Source organism: Copadichromis virginalis, linkage group LG14 (genome assembly GCF_057382275.1).
Source record: "Copadichromis virginalis isolate Kocher_CV1m ecotype Utaka linkage group LG14, C_Virginalis_male_GT1.1, whole genome shotgun sequence".
NCBI classification, from domain to species: domain Eukaryota; kingdom Metazoa; phylum Chordata; class Actinopteri; order Cichliformes; family Cichlidae; genus Copadichromis; species Copadichromis virginalis.
In genome coordinates this window covers 13,341,157-13,357,782 of record NC_140631.1, presented here as the reverse complement: position 1 = coordinate 13,357,782, position 16,626 = coordinate 13,341,157, and the positions used below count along the sequence as shown (strand labels likewise).

At 40.9% G+C, this 16,626-nt stretch overlaps 2 protein-coding genes across 2 annotated transcripts; both read left to right on the top strand.

The window, feature by feature from the left end:
• The first annotated feature begins 7,279 nt into the window (after window positions 1-7,279).
• On the top strand, window positions 7,280-12,699 carry LOC146693580 (uncharacterized). The gene has a single exon (XM_085478583.1). The coding sequence runs from the start codon at window positions 7,425-7,427 to the stop codon at window positions 12,063-12,065; it is 4,641 nt and encodes a 1,546-aa protein (XP_085334709.1). The 5' UTR covers window positions 7,280-7,424; the 3' UTR covers window positions 12,066-12,699.
• Window positions 12,700-14,008: 1,309 nt separating this feature from the next.
• Window positions 14,009-16,106, top strand: LOC146693579 (von Willebrand factor A domain-containing protein 5A-like). The gene is made up of 4 exons (XM_085478648.1): window positions 14,009-14,392; window positions 14,855-14,857; window positions 14,917-15,035; window positions 15,142-16,106. The coding sequence occupies exons 1-4, from the start codon at window positions 14,055-14,057 to the stop codon at window positions 15,219-15,221; spliced, it is 540 nt and encodes a 179-aa protein (XP_085334774.1). The 5' UTR covers window positions 14,009-14,054; the 3' UTR covers window positions 15,222-16,106.
• The last annotated feature ends 520 nt before the right edge of the window (window positions 16,107-16,626 follow it).

Here is a 16,626-nt window from a genome sequence, read left to right as displayed (position 1 = left end):
GTTTCCGCTTCTTCTGGAGGAGGGACACTCCTGCTTTTTCTACTCTTTCTATTTTTTCTACTGCTGACGTCACCTCGTCTCCCTCCACCTCTGTTCCATCTTAATTTTCACCTCTCCTCTCCCCTTCTCTCCTAACACTTCTTCCCTCTCTCCTTCATCTTTTTTCACCCCAACCAGTCCCGGCAGTTGACTGCCCCTCGTGAGCCTGGTTCTGCCGGAAGTTTCTGCCCGTTTAAAGGCAGTTTTTCTTCCCCACTGTCGCCTAGTGCTTGCTCAGAGGGGATTGTTGGGGTTTTCTCTTTTCTTTTTTTTTCCCTTCTTATTACCATTTTCCTTTATTTACCGATTTGTTTTGTTTACTTTTCTTTTACGTTGTTTCTTTATTTACTTGTTTAACTTTTTTTCAACTTATGTAATAAACTAATAAACCAATTGAATTTGTCCTCTGCGTATTTTACATCTAATCTTTAAAGAATATTTCCAAAACATTTTCAAACATCACGATCTGTCTTTTGTTTGCTTGTTAAAACCCCGTAAATGGTGAAGTAAAAACCCTGTGATATGGTTTAAAACATCAAAATAGACTAAACAACTAGTCTAAAACTAAGAGACACAGGATAAAGTTGGTGTGAAGGTTTCAGTCTGTGAATGAATCTAAGCACCATCACCTTAACTTTAAATTCATCTCTGTTACCCTCTTTGTGACTGAACTCTGACCGTGAGCACCACAGCCACTGCGCACCAGTCACACGCACTTTAAATCCATCACAGTAAACCAGTTAGTTTACCTCAGTTTGTTTTGCAGCACATTTCACAACATGCAAAAGCATAATGTGCCATGTATAGACTCAAAATCTGATTTAAAAACATGAGGACTGACCTGTAAGCTTTACATTTACAGTTTATCACATACCACTGAGCAGTTCTTACCTGTAATTCTAAGCCCTCTTCTTCCTTTTCTGGTTTAAAACATCAAATTAGACTAAACAACTAGTCTAAAACCAAGAGACACTTAAATATTAAGTTAAACCTCTGGGGTTGCCGGACGCGCCGGCGCGTCAAAATCACATGACCAATTTAAGACGACACAGCTACAAGATGCAGCGATTCAGAGGCTGTATCCCAATTCAGGGTCTGCAGCCTTAAAGGCCGCATTTTAAGGCCGATTACGTCACCATGCCAGTCTCCTATTGCCAGAGGCTGAAGTGTGTGTGCAGTCACCAGGTGATAATCTGATATCGTCTACTTCCCCACTGATGTTAAGTAATATGAAAAAAATAATGAATCCCACCTTAGGCCGAATGTGTGACTCTCTTCGTAGTGGAAGAGAGAATGAATCTTCCCATCCGAATTCACGGCAATCAGTCTGTCAATCAAATCCTGTGGAGTAAAATGAGAGGCTTTGAACAAGAATGCACCGGATAGGGTGCAAAACGAAAACTGTGTGGAAATTTACAATGGGTAAGGTGGAGAACGTATATCAGTCTCAGTGTGAGAGGGTTTATTTGAATGCGTTTGAAGTAAAACAAATGGGTGGGTGGTGTTTGGAGGCCAAATAAAAAGTGCAAACATGCCCTCAGATGGATGACAAAAAAAAACTGCAGTGTGTGGAAAAGAAGAAGAAGAAAAACACTTACAGGTATGGAGGTTGGCATCTCCCTCAGGGTGTATTCGCTTTTGTTGGCCAAAGACTGTCGGCCCAGCAGTTGCCACACCGACTGGGAAGAGGAGAGGAGGTTGACCAAGTACAGGAAGGACTGAAGAGGAAAGTAAATACAGCAGCTGTTAGAGAGAAAAAATGTATTTGCTTTTAAAGACCATTGTGAATGCATTTGTGCACGTCATGGATTGATCAAATCCTAACACATAATAATAATATAACACTATTCAACTACAAACACTACCGATAATATGACAAATAATATCTGTAGTATTCAAAGCAAAACAAAATGTAAAAAGAATTTATGATTGCAAAGATAAAACATGGTTTACCACACTCTCAAAACTGAATAAGACATATATTCTGAGCAGAGTGGTTGAGCAGAAACCTATTGCAGCCTGAAGAATATTAAACTACAGGAAAGCTCCCTGCATTTTTCACTGGGTCTGGTAGAACAGGGAAAACATATCATCAAAAGCATCAAAGGAAAAAAAGAGAGACACTTGCACAAACGAGCTACAACTTAGATTATATTAAACAGCTTCAAAGAAACGTAAAGAAAAAAACAAGATACGATGGATTTTTTTTTCTAAAATAGAAATATCTATACTTTCATGTGTCTTCTGATGTTTCTGTGCATGTGTGAACTTATCTTCATATGTACTACCAAACCTCCTACTGTACTTAGCACAGATTAAAGCAAAGACTCGAGTTAATTCACCAAAGTGCTGGTGTGTGTATATTTAGTTTTCCTTTGACCTCAGCATATATGTATAACCCACTGATAAGGCAGACTTTAAAGTCGCCTGTGGCAGGACACAGTTTACACATCACTGGCTGTCCGTATTCACTTGGCTAGTCTCTCTGAGAGAGATGACTTGGCTGCTGTCAGAGGCCAAGCATCAGACACACACAGACAGGCTCACGCTGGAGCTTGTTGAAGCTTTCCTGAGAGAAATTCTGCCAAAAACATAACTAAAAATGCAGTCTTATGAAAGTAAGGCTTATTTGCCCAGACACCCATAAACCAATCAGCAAAAAGCCTTTCTTGTTAACAAAATCACTATTGCCAGTTTCTTAAATATGAATATTCACAAGTGAATTTTCTACATGGCTGCTGGTATCACAGCAACACATGGACCACTATTCTGAGTCCTGGGTTAATAATAATTGGAATCAATTTAATTTTAATCAATTTAAACACCTTTGTAACCAGTGAGCTAAAAACATGATGGAAAAGCAAAACTTCTAAGAGATCTGTGTCTGTACTATTATGTAGATATCTAAAAATTGGGGCATTGTGGGCTCCAGGAAGTTTCTCCTTCTCCCTCTCTCTCTCACACACACACGCACGCACATACATACAATACCTTAATGCAACTCCTATCTGTGGGGTCAATGGGAGTTGGTTTGGGACGGACCACTCTGATGTCGTCACTGCTGCACTCAAGAACAGACCATAGCTCTAGTACCAGGGCCCGAATAAAGCCTGAGACAGAACACGGAGAAATTTGTTGTACCAAACATTTATTTGAAATAGCAGCAACTAAAATTATTAACAGTGCTTTAATAAATAAACGACTGACTTTGTTATTGTGTGCAATCTTTTAAAGAAATCTGTCTTTGCATTGCTGGCACCGTTTTGATTGGAGGATTTGAATCTCAGGAAGGAAGGAATTTATAATGCCACTCCCTTTGATCCCATTTAATCTCTTCCCTGTTGCACTTTGGCCTGTCAGTAACTACATTTGAATTTTGCAGCTCAAGCTTGCACATAAAGGCTGGATAAAAACGTTAATGCAATCAAAATGTACGCAGCCCTCGCTGGAAAACTGGGGATACAGTACAGTACATAAATGATGAAGCAAAGACAAAACATTAGTGTCATGGAAGAAGAAATAGTCAGTGCATCACGGGAAGCTCCCAGCAATAAAACCTGCATTTGTATTGACACATAAACCTTAATTTGTGAGCAATTTTCAGTGTATTTCAGTTAAATTAACGAGACAAATATAACAAAAGGGATTTTATACTTAGAAGAAGAATATGAAATTGAAATATTAAACTAAGAAAACTATAAATACTGCAGTTCTAGAGTTACAGATATACAATTAAGCTTTGCATATCAGTGCTGTATAACCCAGGGAATGTACTTTTTTTATATAATTGAATAGTAATGGAAATCATGAACTGTTTTTCAGAGGTCATAGATCAAATGAGCAGTAGAGTTTTTCTCACAGAATGGTTCTTTCACATAGAAAGCAGTGTGTGCTGCAGGTTTAGCAAATGGCCCATCATTTGTAAGCTCTGTCTGGACTATATCACTTTTTGAGGTCATCCTTCTTTCTGTCAGTCTGCCCAAAACATCAACGGTATCGGTGAAGACAGAAGACAGTGTTTTGTGCGACACATGGAATAGATGACAAAGATGCTGGACTGGAAGATCAAGTCTCAGACGCATTAGTGTGAGTAAGAGCATTTGGAAACCTGTCAGTTTCTTCGATATTGGCAGGAAATCTTTGACAGTGTTGAAGAGGGACATTAAGACTGCATAACAATATAGTCCAGTGTAATATCTTACTTTTTCGGTATCGTCCTTTAAGAAAGTTTCATTCAGCTCTGTCTTTTGCAACTGTGCTCGAAGCAGTCTGTTCTCCTCCAACAGCCGGTTTATTTCTGCTCTGCCCTGTTGACTGCACACACAGTCCTTCGTCTGCCCTTCAGCTTCCGTGACGCTGTCACTCCCATCACCACTGGATTTGTTACATCCATTTCATATGCTGGTTTGCCTGCAATAATGCCAAATCAAAAGCTATTCAGTCGACATGACGTGGTTCTGCAGCATCACACATTAGCATGTTTTATCTCATTATCTATGACCGCAGCGCATTGAAAAAACCCCCACTAAAAGCCTTTTAGTTTGGTCCTTTTACAGCATCCTGCCATGCGATTACATTTGTTCCTGACCACCGAGAACACTCACGTTAACTTTTATCGAGTGGAAAAAAAGTTAGCGTGTTTATATTATGCTAACATAGCTGTGTCGCTAGCGGTCACGTAGCACATCATTATATACCAGCTAGCCCAAGTTCAGTAACCCTACAAATGTCACTGCTGTTTAGTTTTCTGTCTTCATTTATGTTGGAAGTGATAAGAAAGCTGTACGTTTTAATTTGTTTCCAAAACCCCGCAGTCAGGACATGCTATATTGTATTTAGATAGAAGCTAGCGAGCTAACTTGCTGCTAACTTCTAACTCATATGTCATAAATTCCATTGTCATGGATGCCTGGATGTTTAACTCAGTTGTTACACCTGGTAGAGCAGAACGCTGATAATTTTATTAAAGATGAAAGACTTAAGACAGTGTTTTAACTCTCAGTAATGCCACAGTGATCATTTGATATATGGACCTGCAGCAGAGTTTAGGCCCAGACACGGCTAGTGACGTCAGACTCAACAATCGGATAGTGATATGAATTACTTTAGAACTCACCGGAGAGAAAATGCCGCGAGCAAACCAACAAAAAGCTGGGGATTGCACGGAACTCGATATCCGCTCGTCTCACCGCTGCAATCCATGCCTGGCGTCTTTGTTTGGTGGATACATGGGATCCCTCACGTTGCCGCCAGGATGGAAAACGATGAAAAGATTAATCCAGTTTCTTGCCTTCACGATCGTGAGCTTTAACGTTGCAACCGACTACACAACACGTACCATAGCTGAAGCTGTATCCTTTGTCTGGCCTACTGTGATGGCGGCAGGGGGCGTGGCCCGCCTCATGTAACGTCACGCTCCAAAGCCCTGTGACGTTTCTGTGTTCTGTGACGTTGTCCCAAAGACGTTGTCCACCTCTGTTGGAGGGAGTAATGTGGGTGACTGTGTAGTGTAGTTGGTGTAATAGTTTTCGACTCCACACAGTCACTGCTTTGCTGTGCTTCTGCAGCGTATCCAGTAATGGTGACAAATCCTCCAGCGTTGCAATAGGAAGCTGCTCTTAAGCGCAGAAAGAATTGTTTCCAGGGATTTCTATTTGTATCCAGCTTGGCGTGCAGGATCCTTTGTGTAATCTATGCTTACATATGTATTTTACACACAGACAATGTGAAAAATACAACACATTGCTATGGATTGATGCTGAAAGTGCTAATTGCACTAAAAAATTTAGCTGAAAAAATAACACCAACTAAATAGATAAGCATGTCTGTTAACAAAAAAACCCAAACGCTTTACCCAACTGGGGTTTTTCAACTACCTCAGGGACAAAGCTTTACCAAAATCTTCCAACTCAGACCCTGTGACAAGGTCTGTGAAAACCACGTTTTTATGCCTGAAATTCTACAGTACTACACTCCCACCAGATGAGCTCATGCAGCCTGTCACGAACCGGGACATACAACCATGACAAAACAGGAGATGCACACACAATTTATTGTGTTATTAATTTAGATCAACTGTGCTAATATAGTATACCAAAATGAAAACAATAACTCAAATTTCTCATGTACACTTTCTACAGAGGCACCATCGAGAGCATCCTGTCGAGCTGCATCACTGTGTGGTTTGGAGCCTGCAATGCGTCCTGTCATAGAACCCTCCAACGCATAGTGAGAGCTGCAGAGAGGATCATTGGTGTCTCTCTCCCCTCCCTCCAGGACATTTACAGCACCCGTCTCACTAAAAAAGCCCTTTGCATAGCGGCTGATCCCACGCACCCAATGCAAAGCTTCTTCAAGCTGCTGCCGTCAGGGAGGAGACTGCGGAGTCTCCAGGCCAGGACCAGCAGACTGAAGGACAGCTTCATCCATCAGGCTGTCAGGAAGCTTAACTCCCTCCCGATTCTGCCCCCTCTCCCCTCCTCTCCTCCATGGTCTCACTGAACTCTGTCACATACACACACACACACTCTCTGACTCACTCACTGGCCTGCACCAGTTACCAGTCACTTTGTGGAGCATTGGACTGCCATTACCTCATAAGACTTTGTTGTTATACTATCTCTAACCGTATATTACTAGATGTCCATTTGCACTATTTGCCTATTTGCACTACTCTGCCTGGTTTACACTCAATGTCATTTACCCATACCTGAATATTGTATATTGTATATTGCATAGCTTTCTTGTTAAATTGTATTGTATTTATTTAAATTTTTACTTTTTAATTATTTTATTTGCATTTTTTAATCACTCTCTTATATTTAAATGTTCATTTGCTATTTCATCTAGGGTTTGAGAGTAACGAAATTTCTATTCTCTGTATGTCCTGTACATGTGGCAGAATTGACAAATAAAGTTGACTTTGACTTTGAGATATTTGAGGTTGTGCTGAAAATAATGGTGCCAAATAAGGCAAGAAAAACATATTTTAAAGGTGAAATATAGAGGTAAAATCAAAAATAGTCAAGAACGGCCAATTATACCCTGGACCACAGAGGGTTAAATTTGAAAACGGTTTTAAAAAAAAACATCCCCATTCTAAAATGTCATGTGACAATCTGATTCATGAAGAGTGATGATGTCACAAGGACATGTGATGATGTCACAAGGACATGTGATGATGTCACAAGCACATGCCTTTGAGCCTTTGAAGTTTTTCTATAAATAGGGGTCAGGAGCAGCAAGTTTTAGTCAGTTTGTTCGCAGCCTTCAAACGTTCGACCAGAGCTATATTTGAAAGTATTTGTAAACCTCTTCAGAGTCACTGAAATTTTTTTTAAACGTTCTCACCAATTCACTGAGCAAACAAACACATTTCAGTCAAGATGACTTTCACCTCAAATCATCTTGAAATATGTAAAGGGACCCTTTTGGGAGGTCACTACAAGGTCGAGGGTTTCCTTGAAGAAGGGGGCTTTGGTATTGTAACCAAATGTTGCAATACAAAAACCAACAAAGTCGTTGCTATTAAAGTCAACAAGAGCGACCCTGAAATTCTGCAACAGGCGAAAATGGAAATTTACATACTGGAGAAGCTGCGAGGCTTGGATGCAGATAGATGCAACATTGTTAAATGGAACGACTTTTTCATCGACAGTGACCGCATCTGCTTAAATTTTGAACTCCTCGATGAAAGCCTGTGGCAGTACATGCGGTACCGGAGGAACCGGGTTCTCCCAGTAACAGAAATCAGGCCAGTGTTATTTCAGCTCGCAAATGCCCTGTCCCACCTGGGTTCTTTGGGAATAGTGCATGCTGACCTCAAACCTGGAAACATAATGGTTGTGGACCGCTATGAGTGTCCAATCAAAGTCAAACTTACAGACTTTGGTTTTGCATGTCCCGCATCTACAGTGATTCCTGGTGACTGTGTGGGGACGGTTGGTTATAAAGCACCTGAGGTTATGATTGGTAGTCTATTTAATGAAGCAATAGACATGTGGTCCCTGGGGCTGGTAGCTGTGGAGCTTGCTACAGGGTTTCCTTTCTACCCTGGGAGAAATGATTATGATGTTTTGAAATTCATCATACAGACCCAGGGACAGCCACCAGATCATGTTTTAGACTCTGGCTTTTACACTGATAACTATTTCATAAAAGACAACTACAACGGACAACACTGGACATTTAAGACCGAAAGACAATTTCAAGATGAGACAGGTTGTCAGTCCAAGGACACTCGATGCATAAAACTTAAGTGCCTCGATGACCTTGAACAACTACTGAAGATAAGGGGGTGTTGGGAAAAAATCCAAAATGTATTTGTCAGCCTAATCAAAGAGATGTTAGCATTGGATCCAAACCAGCGCATAACACCCTCGGAGGTTCTCCACCACCCCTTTTTCAATCCTGGCCTCTCTAAGAGTTCTCCCTGCACTGACATGAGTAGCACAGGGGGACAAAACCTTGTGGTCTCTCAGCAGCCTTCTAGTTGCAAAAGAGAAGAATCACAGAAAATCAGCTGCAGTTCCCAAACCTCAGAAGAATTTTCTCAACAAGAATACGTCAACGCATCAGCCAACACATCCTCCTCTATAGATGATCTTGAAATATCTAAAGGGACCTTTTTGGGAGGTCACTACGAGGTCGAGGGTTTCCTTGGAGAAGGGGGCTTTGGTATTGTAACCAAATGTTGCAATACAAAAACCAACGAATTTGTTGCTATCAAAGTCAACAAAAATAACCCTGAAATTCTGCAACAGGCAAAAATGGAAATTCTCATCCTGGAGCAGCTGCGAGGCTTGGATGCAGATAGATGCAACATTGTTCAATGGAACGACTTTTTCATCGACGGTGACCGCATCTGCTTAAATTTTGAACTCCTTGACCAAAGCCTGTGGGACTACATAGAGGACCCGGAAAACCAGGGTCTCCCCATAAGCGAAATCAGGCCAATTTTACATCAACTCACAAATGCCCTGTCCCACCTGGGTTCTGTGGGAATAGTGCATGCTGACCTCAAACCTGGAAACATAATGGTTGTGGACTGCTATGAGTGTCCCATCAAAGTCAAACTTATAGACTTTGGCATTGCATGTCCCGCATCTACAGTGATTCCTGGTGACTGTGTGGGGACGGTTGGTTATAAAGCACCTGAGGTTATGATTGGTAGTCTATTTAATGAAGCAATAGACATGTGGTCCCTGGGGCTGGTAGCTGTGGAGCTTGCTACTGGGTATCCTTTCTACCCTGGGAGAAATGATTATGATGTTTTGAAATTCATCATACAGACCCAGGGACAGCCACCAGATCATGTTTTAGACTCTGGCTTTTACACTGATAACTATTTCATAAAAGACAACTACAACGGACAACACTGGACATTTAAGACCGAAAAACAATTTCAAGATGAAACAGATTATCAGTCCAACGACACTCGATCCATAAAACTTAAGTGCCTCGATGACCTTGGACCAATGCTGAGTATAATGTGGGGCAAGGAAAAAATCCAAACTGTATTTGTCAGCCTAATCAAAGAGATGTTAGCATTGGATCCAAACCAGCGCATAACACCCTCGGAGGTTCTCCACCACCCCTTTTTCAATCCTGGCCTCTCTAAGAGTTCTCCCTGCACTGACATGAGTAGCACAGGGGGACAAAACCTTGTGGTCTCTCAGCAGCCTTCTAGTTGCAAAAGAGAAGAATCACAGAAAATCAGCTGCAGTTCCCAAACCTCAGAAGAATTTTCTCAACAAGAATACGTCAACGCATCAGCCAACACATCCTCCTCTATAGATGATCTTGAAATATCTAAAGGGACCTTTTTGGGAGGTCACTACGAGGTCGAGGGTTTCCTTGGAGAAGGGGGCTTTGGTATTGTAACCAAATGTTGCAATACAAAAACCAACGAATTTGTTGCTATCAAAGTCAACAAAAATAACCCTGAAATTCTGCAACAGGCAAAAATGGAAATTCTCATCCTGGAGCAGCTGCGAGGCTTGGATGCAGATAGATGCAACATTGTTCAATGGAACGACTTTTTCATCGACGGTGACCGCATCTGCTTAAATTTTGAACTCCTTGACCAAAGCCTGTGGGACTACATAGAGGACCCGGAAAACCAGGGTCTCCCCATAAGCGAAATCAGGCCAATTTTACATCAACTCACAAATGCCCTGTCCCACCTGGGTTCTGTGGGAATAGTGCATGCTGACCTCAAACCTGGAAACATAATGGTTGTGGACCGCTATGAGTGTCCCATCAAAGTCAAACTTATAGACTTTGGCATTGCATGTCCCGCATCTACAGTGATTCCTGGTGACTGTGTGGGGACGGTTGGTTATAAAGCACCTGAGGTTATGATTGGTAGTCTATTTAATGAAGCAATAGACATGTGGTCCCTGGGGCTGGTAGCTGTGGAGCTTGCTACTGGGTATCCTTTCTACCCTGGGAGAAATGATTATGATGTTTTGAAATTCATCATACAGACCCAGGGACAGCCACCAGATCATGTTTTAGACTCTGGCTTTTACACTGATAACTATTTCATAAAAGACAACTACAACGGACAACGCTGGACATTTAAGACCGAAAAACAATTTCAAGATGAAACAGATTATCAGTCCAACGACACTCGATCCATAAAACTTAAGTGCCTCGATGACCTTGGACCAATGCTGAGTATAATGTGGGGCAAGGAAAAAATCCAAACTGTATTTGTCAGCCTAATCAAAGAGATGTTAGCATTGGATCCAAACCAGCGCATAACACCCTCGGAGGTTCTCCACCACCCCTTTTTCAATCCTGGCCTCTCTAAGAGTTCTCCCTGCACTGACATGAGTAGCACAGGGGGACAAAACCTTGTGGTCTCTCAGCAGCCTTCTAGTTGCAAAAGAGAAGAATCACAGAAAATCAGCTGCAGTTCCCAATACTCAGAAGAATTTTCTCAACAAGAATACGTCAACGCATCAGCCAACACATCCTCCTCTATAGATGATCTTGAAATATCTAAAGGGACCCTTTTGGGAGGTCACTACGAGGTCGAGGGTTTCCTTGGAGAAGGGGGCTTTGGTATTGTAACCAAATGTTGCAATACAAAAACCAACAAAGTTGTTGCTATTAAAGTCAACAAAAATAACCCTGAAATTCTGCAACAGGCAAAAATGGAAATTCTCATCCTGGAGCAGCTGCGAGGCTTGGATGCAGATAGATGCAACATTGTTCAATGGAACGACTTTTTCATCGACGGTGACCGCATCTGCTTAAATTTTGAACTCCTTGACCAAAGCCTGTGGGACTACATAGAGGACCCGGAAAACCAGGGTCTCCCCATAAGCGAAATCAGGCCAATTTTACATCAACTCACAAATGCCCTGTCCCACCTGGGTTCTGTGGGAATAGTGCATGCTGACCTCAAACCTGGAAACATAATGGTTGTGGACCGCTATGAGTGTCCCATCAAAGTCAAACTTATAGACTTTGGCATTGCATGTCCCGCATCTACAGTGATTCCTGGTGACTGTGTGGGGACGGTTGGTTATAAAGCACCTGAGGTTATGATTGGTAGTCTATTTAATGAAGCAATAGACATGTGGTCCCTGGGGCTGGTAGCTGTGGAGCTTGCTACTGGGTATCCTTTCTACCCTGGGAGAAATGATTATGATGTTTTGAAATTCATCATACAGACCCAGGGACAGCCACCAGATCATGTTTTAGACTCTGGCTTTTACACTGATAACTATTTCATAAAAGACAACTACAACGGACAACGCTGGACATTTAAGACCGAAAAACAATTTCAAGATGAAACAGATTATCAGTCCAACGACACTCGATCCATAAAACTTAAGTGCCTCGATGACCTTGGACCAATGCTGAGTATAATGTGGGGCAAGGAAAAAATCCAAACTGTATTTGTCAGCCTAATCAAAGAGATGTTAGCATTGGATCCAAACCAGCGCATAACACCCTCGGAGGTTCTCCACCACCCCTTTTTCAGTCCTGGCCTCTCTAAGAGTTCTCCCTGACATGAGTAGCAAACGGGGACCAAACCTTGTGGTCTCTCAGCAGCCTTCAAAACAGAAAGATCATAGAGAATCAATCTCCAGCATTGCTTCAACCACGGACAAAAATGACAAAAACACAAACAGGGATTGTAAAAAGCCATTAACAGCAGATTACATTGCAAGAATTAATTAAGCTGCTCCAATAATGATCACTTTGGCTTTTTTGTCTTTTTTAATTTTCACTCCCCCCACCCCAACCAGTCGCGACAGATGGCTGTCCCTTTAAGAGCCTGGTTCTGTCGAAGGTTTCTTCCTTTTAGAAGGGAGTTTTTCCTTCCCACTGTCGCTCATTGCTTGCTCATAGGGAATCACTTGATTGTTGAGGTGGCCAAAACTCTAGGGGAACTAGCAATTCTTGTGAAAATTGAAAAGGGAAAAAAAGCCTAAAAACATAAAAACAACTGATGAATATGTTCTTGAACTAAGGCACAATTTTGCTTAAAATCCATTAAGTAATCTCTGTGTCAAGTTCTTACCAATATTCAAAGCGGAGCAGCGGACAACTTACCATTACATCAGTCCTTCAATCAGACATAATTTGATCCAAATTGGAAATAAACTGGATGTTTATTAAATAAACCAGCTTTAAGCATCATCTAATTGTTGTTTGTAACTCTTTTTAAATATAGTGCTAACCTTTAGCCTCCTAGTAGACATACATGTTTTATAAATGGGAAAATCCTCTTTTCTTTAGAAAAGTTAAGCTCTGACCTTGAAGTCAAGGTCCCTGAGATTTAAACCTTACAGAGATTTTTAGTAAATGCTACCATGGTATTAATTTAAAAATTCTACATTGTCTCGTTCTTGAGTTATTGCATTCACAAACTTGGGTGTCCACAGCGCCCCGCCATATACCAGACTCAAAAGATTATGAGGTAGGTGTTTTGTTTTTGTTTGTTTGTTTTTTAAGTTTTTTCATAAAGATTACAACATAAAAATAACACAATTGGGAATATTATTGTCATTTTTGAAAACACTATTTTGATGTTATCTAATGCAGTGCAAAAAATAAATAACTAAATTGATAACTGGCACTGAGTCTTCTGTGTGCACACATTCTGCATCAACACACAGGGAGACACTGAGACTTCAGAAATTTTTCACTGTGTTTGTCTATACAGCCACAACTTTCAGATTTTTCACAAACAAGCAGCACGGATTTTGTCCTCATCATTTCAGCTAGAAGTACTTTATAAGGGGGTCTTTCAAGTGAACATTGAACAGGTACAGGTGCTTGAAATCCTTGAAAATGCTCGTTCAGGAGTTAGGCCTTTTTCATACAATCCCCCCATTTTCAAAGGCTCAAATTGGATTGAACAAGCAAGTTTTTTTGTTAATAATTGACCGTTTGGAGTGTAGAACTCATAGATATCAAATGTTGTTTCCTCCCTTGCGAGGCCTTTACTGTATCTGCCTTCAGTTCTGGTTGCTTTGCACTGTGAAGCTATTTGAAAGTATTTGTCAAAGAACAATGAGCACTAGATATCCACTAGATGGTGTTATAGTAAAACACAAGCATAACCCTCACTTAGACAATTTTACCTGATACACAGTTTGTGACCATGTATTTACTCTTCTGGCACTTTGCCTTCACAATTTTGTATTAATTTCACTACCTTTTGGCATGATCACCTTTTAATTTGTTTCTCACATTTGTGACAAAGACACTGCACTGGAGGCAAACAAGACTGTGTAAATACATTCAGCAAGTTGGATTAGTTTCCAGTTTCTGCTGAATACAAGCAAAAACCAGTCACTTCAGAAAGATGTTCAGAATAAAATCTGTAAAACTGCCAAAGAGCAGCACGTGAACTGAACACGCCCGCTCTTGTCTGATCTCGGAAAACGTGATTTTCAGATCCAGCAAAGTGGATATTTTTCACTGTGGATAAATTGCATGGAAACGTTTAATGAGTCATCAGCTATTTCACTACAAAGATGATGTGATTAATGTGTTTGATGTGGAGCTCTTATGTAATGATTACATTTTTAAGATGTAATTTTCAAGTGAAAAACATAATATTTATCTGTTGCATAGTTTACAGTGCGGTGTTTTATGCACTGAGTTATCATGTAGAGTTCTGTTTGTCATCTAGCACCATAATCGGGTTTTGTTTTTATTGCATCTTAGATTTTCCAGCTGCTGTGCCTGAGCAGCCACCCAGAGACCCTTTGCTGCAGTTAGTCTCCCTGCAGGAGGCGTCTGGCTGCTGGCTGCTTGATCCAGCTCTGGCTGCTGCACTGGGACAGACCAACGAGGAGGTGGAAAAGTCAAAGCCTGAAAAGATGCACTGCTGTCAATTTAAATATTAACACAAAATGATGATGTGAGATAAAACAGATTTGATTCTATAATTTGAACAAAAACACATGATAAAATTAAAAACACACCATAAAACAAATAAAATGAAGTCAAACTAAACGTAGGCCTGCCTCACAGCCTGAGAATAAACATCTGCATATCAGAAGCTAAAACACTGGTGGTAATCACACTCCTAACCTCCCACTGAGCTGCACCAGCGTCTGATATTATCCAGAAACCACACGGCAGCAGAAATTATTTTCCTCATCAGTTGTTGTAAAAACATGTCAGCACATTATTTTAGAGCATTTATGATATCACAGTTTGGGATTTCATCAGAAGAGCATCCAGTGTAATAATCTGCCAAATCAAATATGCAGAGCTGCCCACCTTGGTGACCCCGTGTGACAAAGAAGTACACAAACATATGTAATATTACTGGTTGTAGAAAGTAAAATGTGTGTTCTGTCTGTTTTATTTGATTGATTTTGATTTGGGGAATTAGACCAGCAGTGAAGTGTGGGCCACCATTCTGGCTCTGATCTGGCTTCATGGTTTCAAGATGGATGCAAAGGACGAGTGGGAGCTTTTGGCTATGAAGGCTGCCTCGTGGCTCTGTGCTCACAATGGTACTAGCAATGATTGTAACAGATAAAATAACAGCTTTAAAAAACTGTTTCATTCTACAGCTTTCCTCCCACAATCATTATTTTAATATCTGTTTTGTGTTTTTAGCACCGTGTGTGTCAGAGTGTGTGGATGCTGGAAATGTCCTGCTGGGTTGCAGCGTGAAGAAAGAAGCTCTGGGACTCTGAGGGTTTTCTTAAAGTAGCTTCATCTTCAGAGTGAACAGAAGCAGGTCTGCTTACTCCACACTGCCTTTGATACAGAGCTGTTTTATATCATCAACCCCTTTTACATGTTTATTTGTCATGAATTATGTACCTAATATTGGTTTTACCATTGTGGAAAAAAAGTATGTCAAAATTGTCTGAATACTCCTGACACAGTAGAAGATTGGACCACTGCTGTGGCAGCTCATTCACAAAGTGTTTTAATTCCTTTTCTCTGCCACTAGATGGCGATTATGTTCATACTTTTACTGATTTCACACAGAAACACCAAAACCAATCTAAGAAGAGTCTTTTCCCTTCCTGTTATAGTTCGGAAAATGGCTTCAGTTCAGGACATTTTCAAGATGGTCCTCAGTGAATTGGAGTGAATAGAGCAAAACTTTTAAAATAACTATTTACAGTGTTTACACCATCTTCTAAACAAAAGTAATATTTTTATGGCCAAATTGAAATGAAACTATACAGAACGTCATTCTGTTTCTCTCGCAGGAGTTACAATTTTATCCATGAAACACTTTCATTCTGCTAATTGACACCGATTGATCCTTGACAGGGCTCTAGACTAACTTTTTGCCATGGGCGTACCAGTACGCCTAACTTTAAAAAGTTAGGCATACCGGCACAAAAGTTAGGCGCACACAAATTTTATAATAATTTATATAATATAGAGAGATAGAGAGAGAGCTAGCTGTGCATGGAGTGTGATTTTAATAGTCGTGGAAGCAAAACAGCAAAATTCATGACGACATTGATCAAATGTGAAGCGCAGTTTGCTGCTTCTTTTGCTGCTGGCTCGATGAATTTTGGTTGAAAGAGACAAAACCTGCAGCTCAGAATCAGCGCAAAAAGACGTAATCACAGACCGGACGCATCAGAATCGCTGAGCTCTGACAGCGTGTCCGTCTAAGGCCGTCAGGTGAGAAAGCCGAGAAAGACAAAGCTGATTCTGATGCGTCGGGTCTGTGTTTAAGTCTTTGTGTGAATCCGTGTACCTGCTCTCATTTGCTGTTTGGTTGTTGTTGAAATGGTTTTGTGAGCTTTAATCTGAGAATCTGGCGTTTCTGGCAAAACACAGTTATATTTAAAAGTCATTCAGGATTTAATGAATTGATATCGCTTTATTCAAGCTACTCCTCCCACTTCCACCTGCACCTTCATCTGGACCACGGCGAATCAGAGAGGTCCCGCCCCTTACTATCTCTGATTGGTTTAGTCCACGATAGGGGCAAAATGTGTGTATGTTGTTGACCACAGGGAAGGTTGCAGATTTATTTTTTTTTTTTTGCTACCCAAACAGTTGGTCGCACAGGTGCAACCAAATATTTCTTTTTAGTCGCACCACTGAAAAATTTGGTCGTATTTGCGA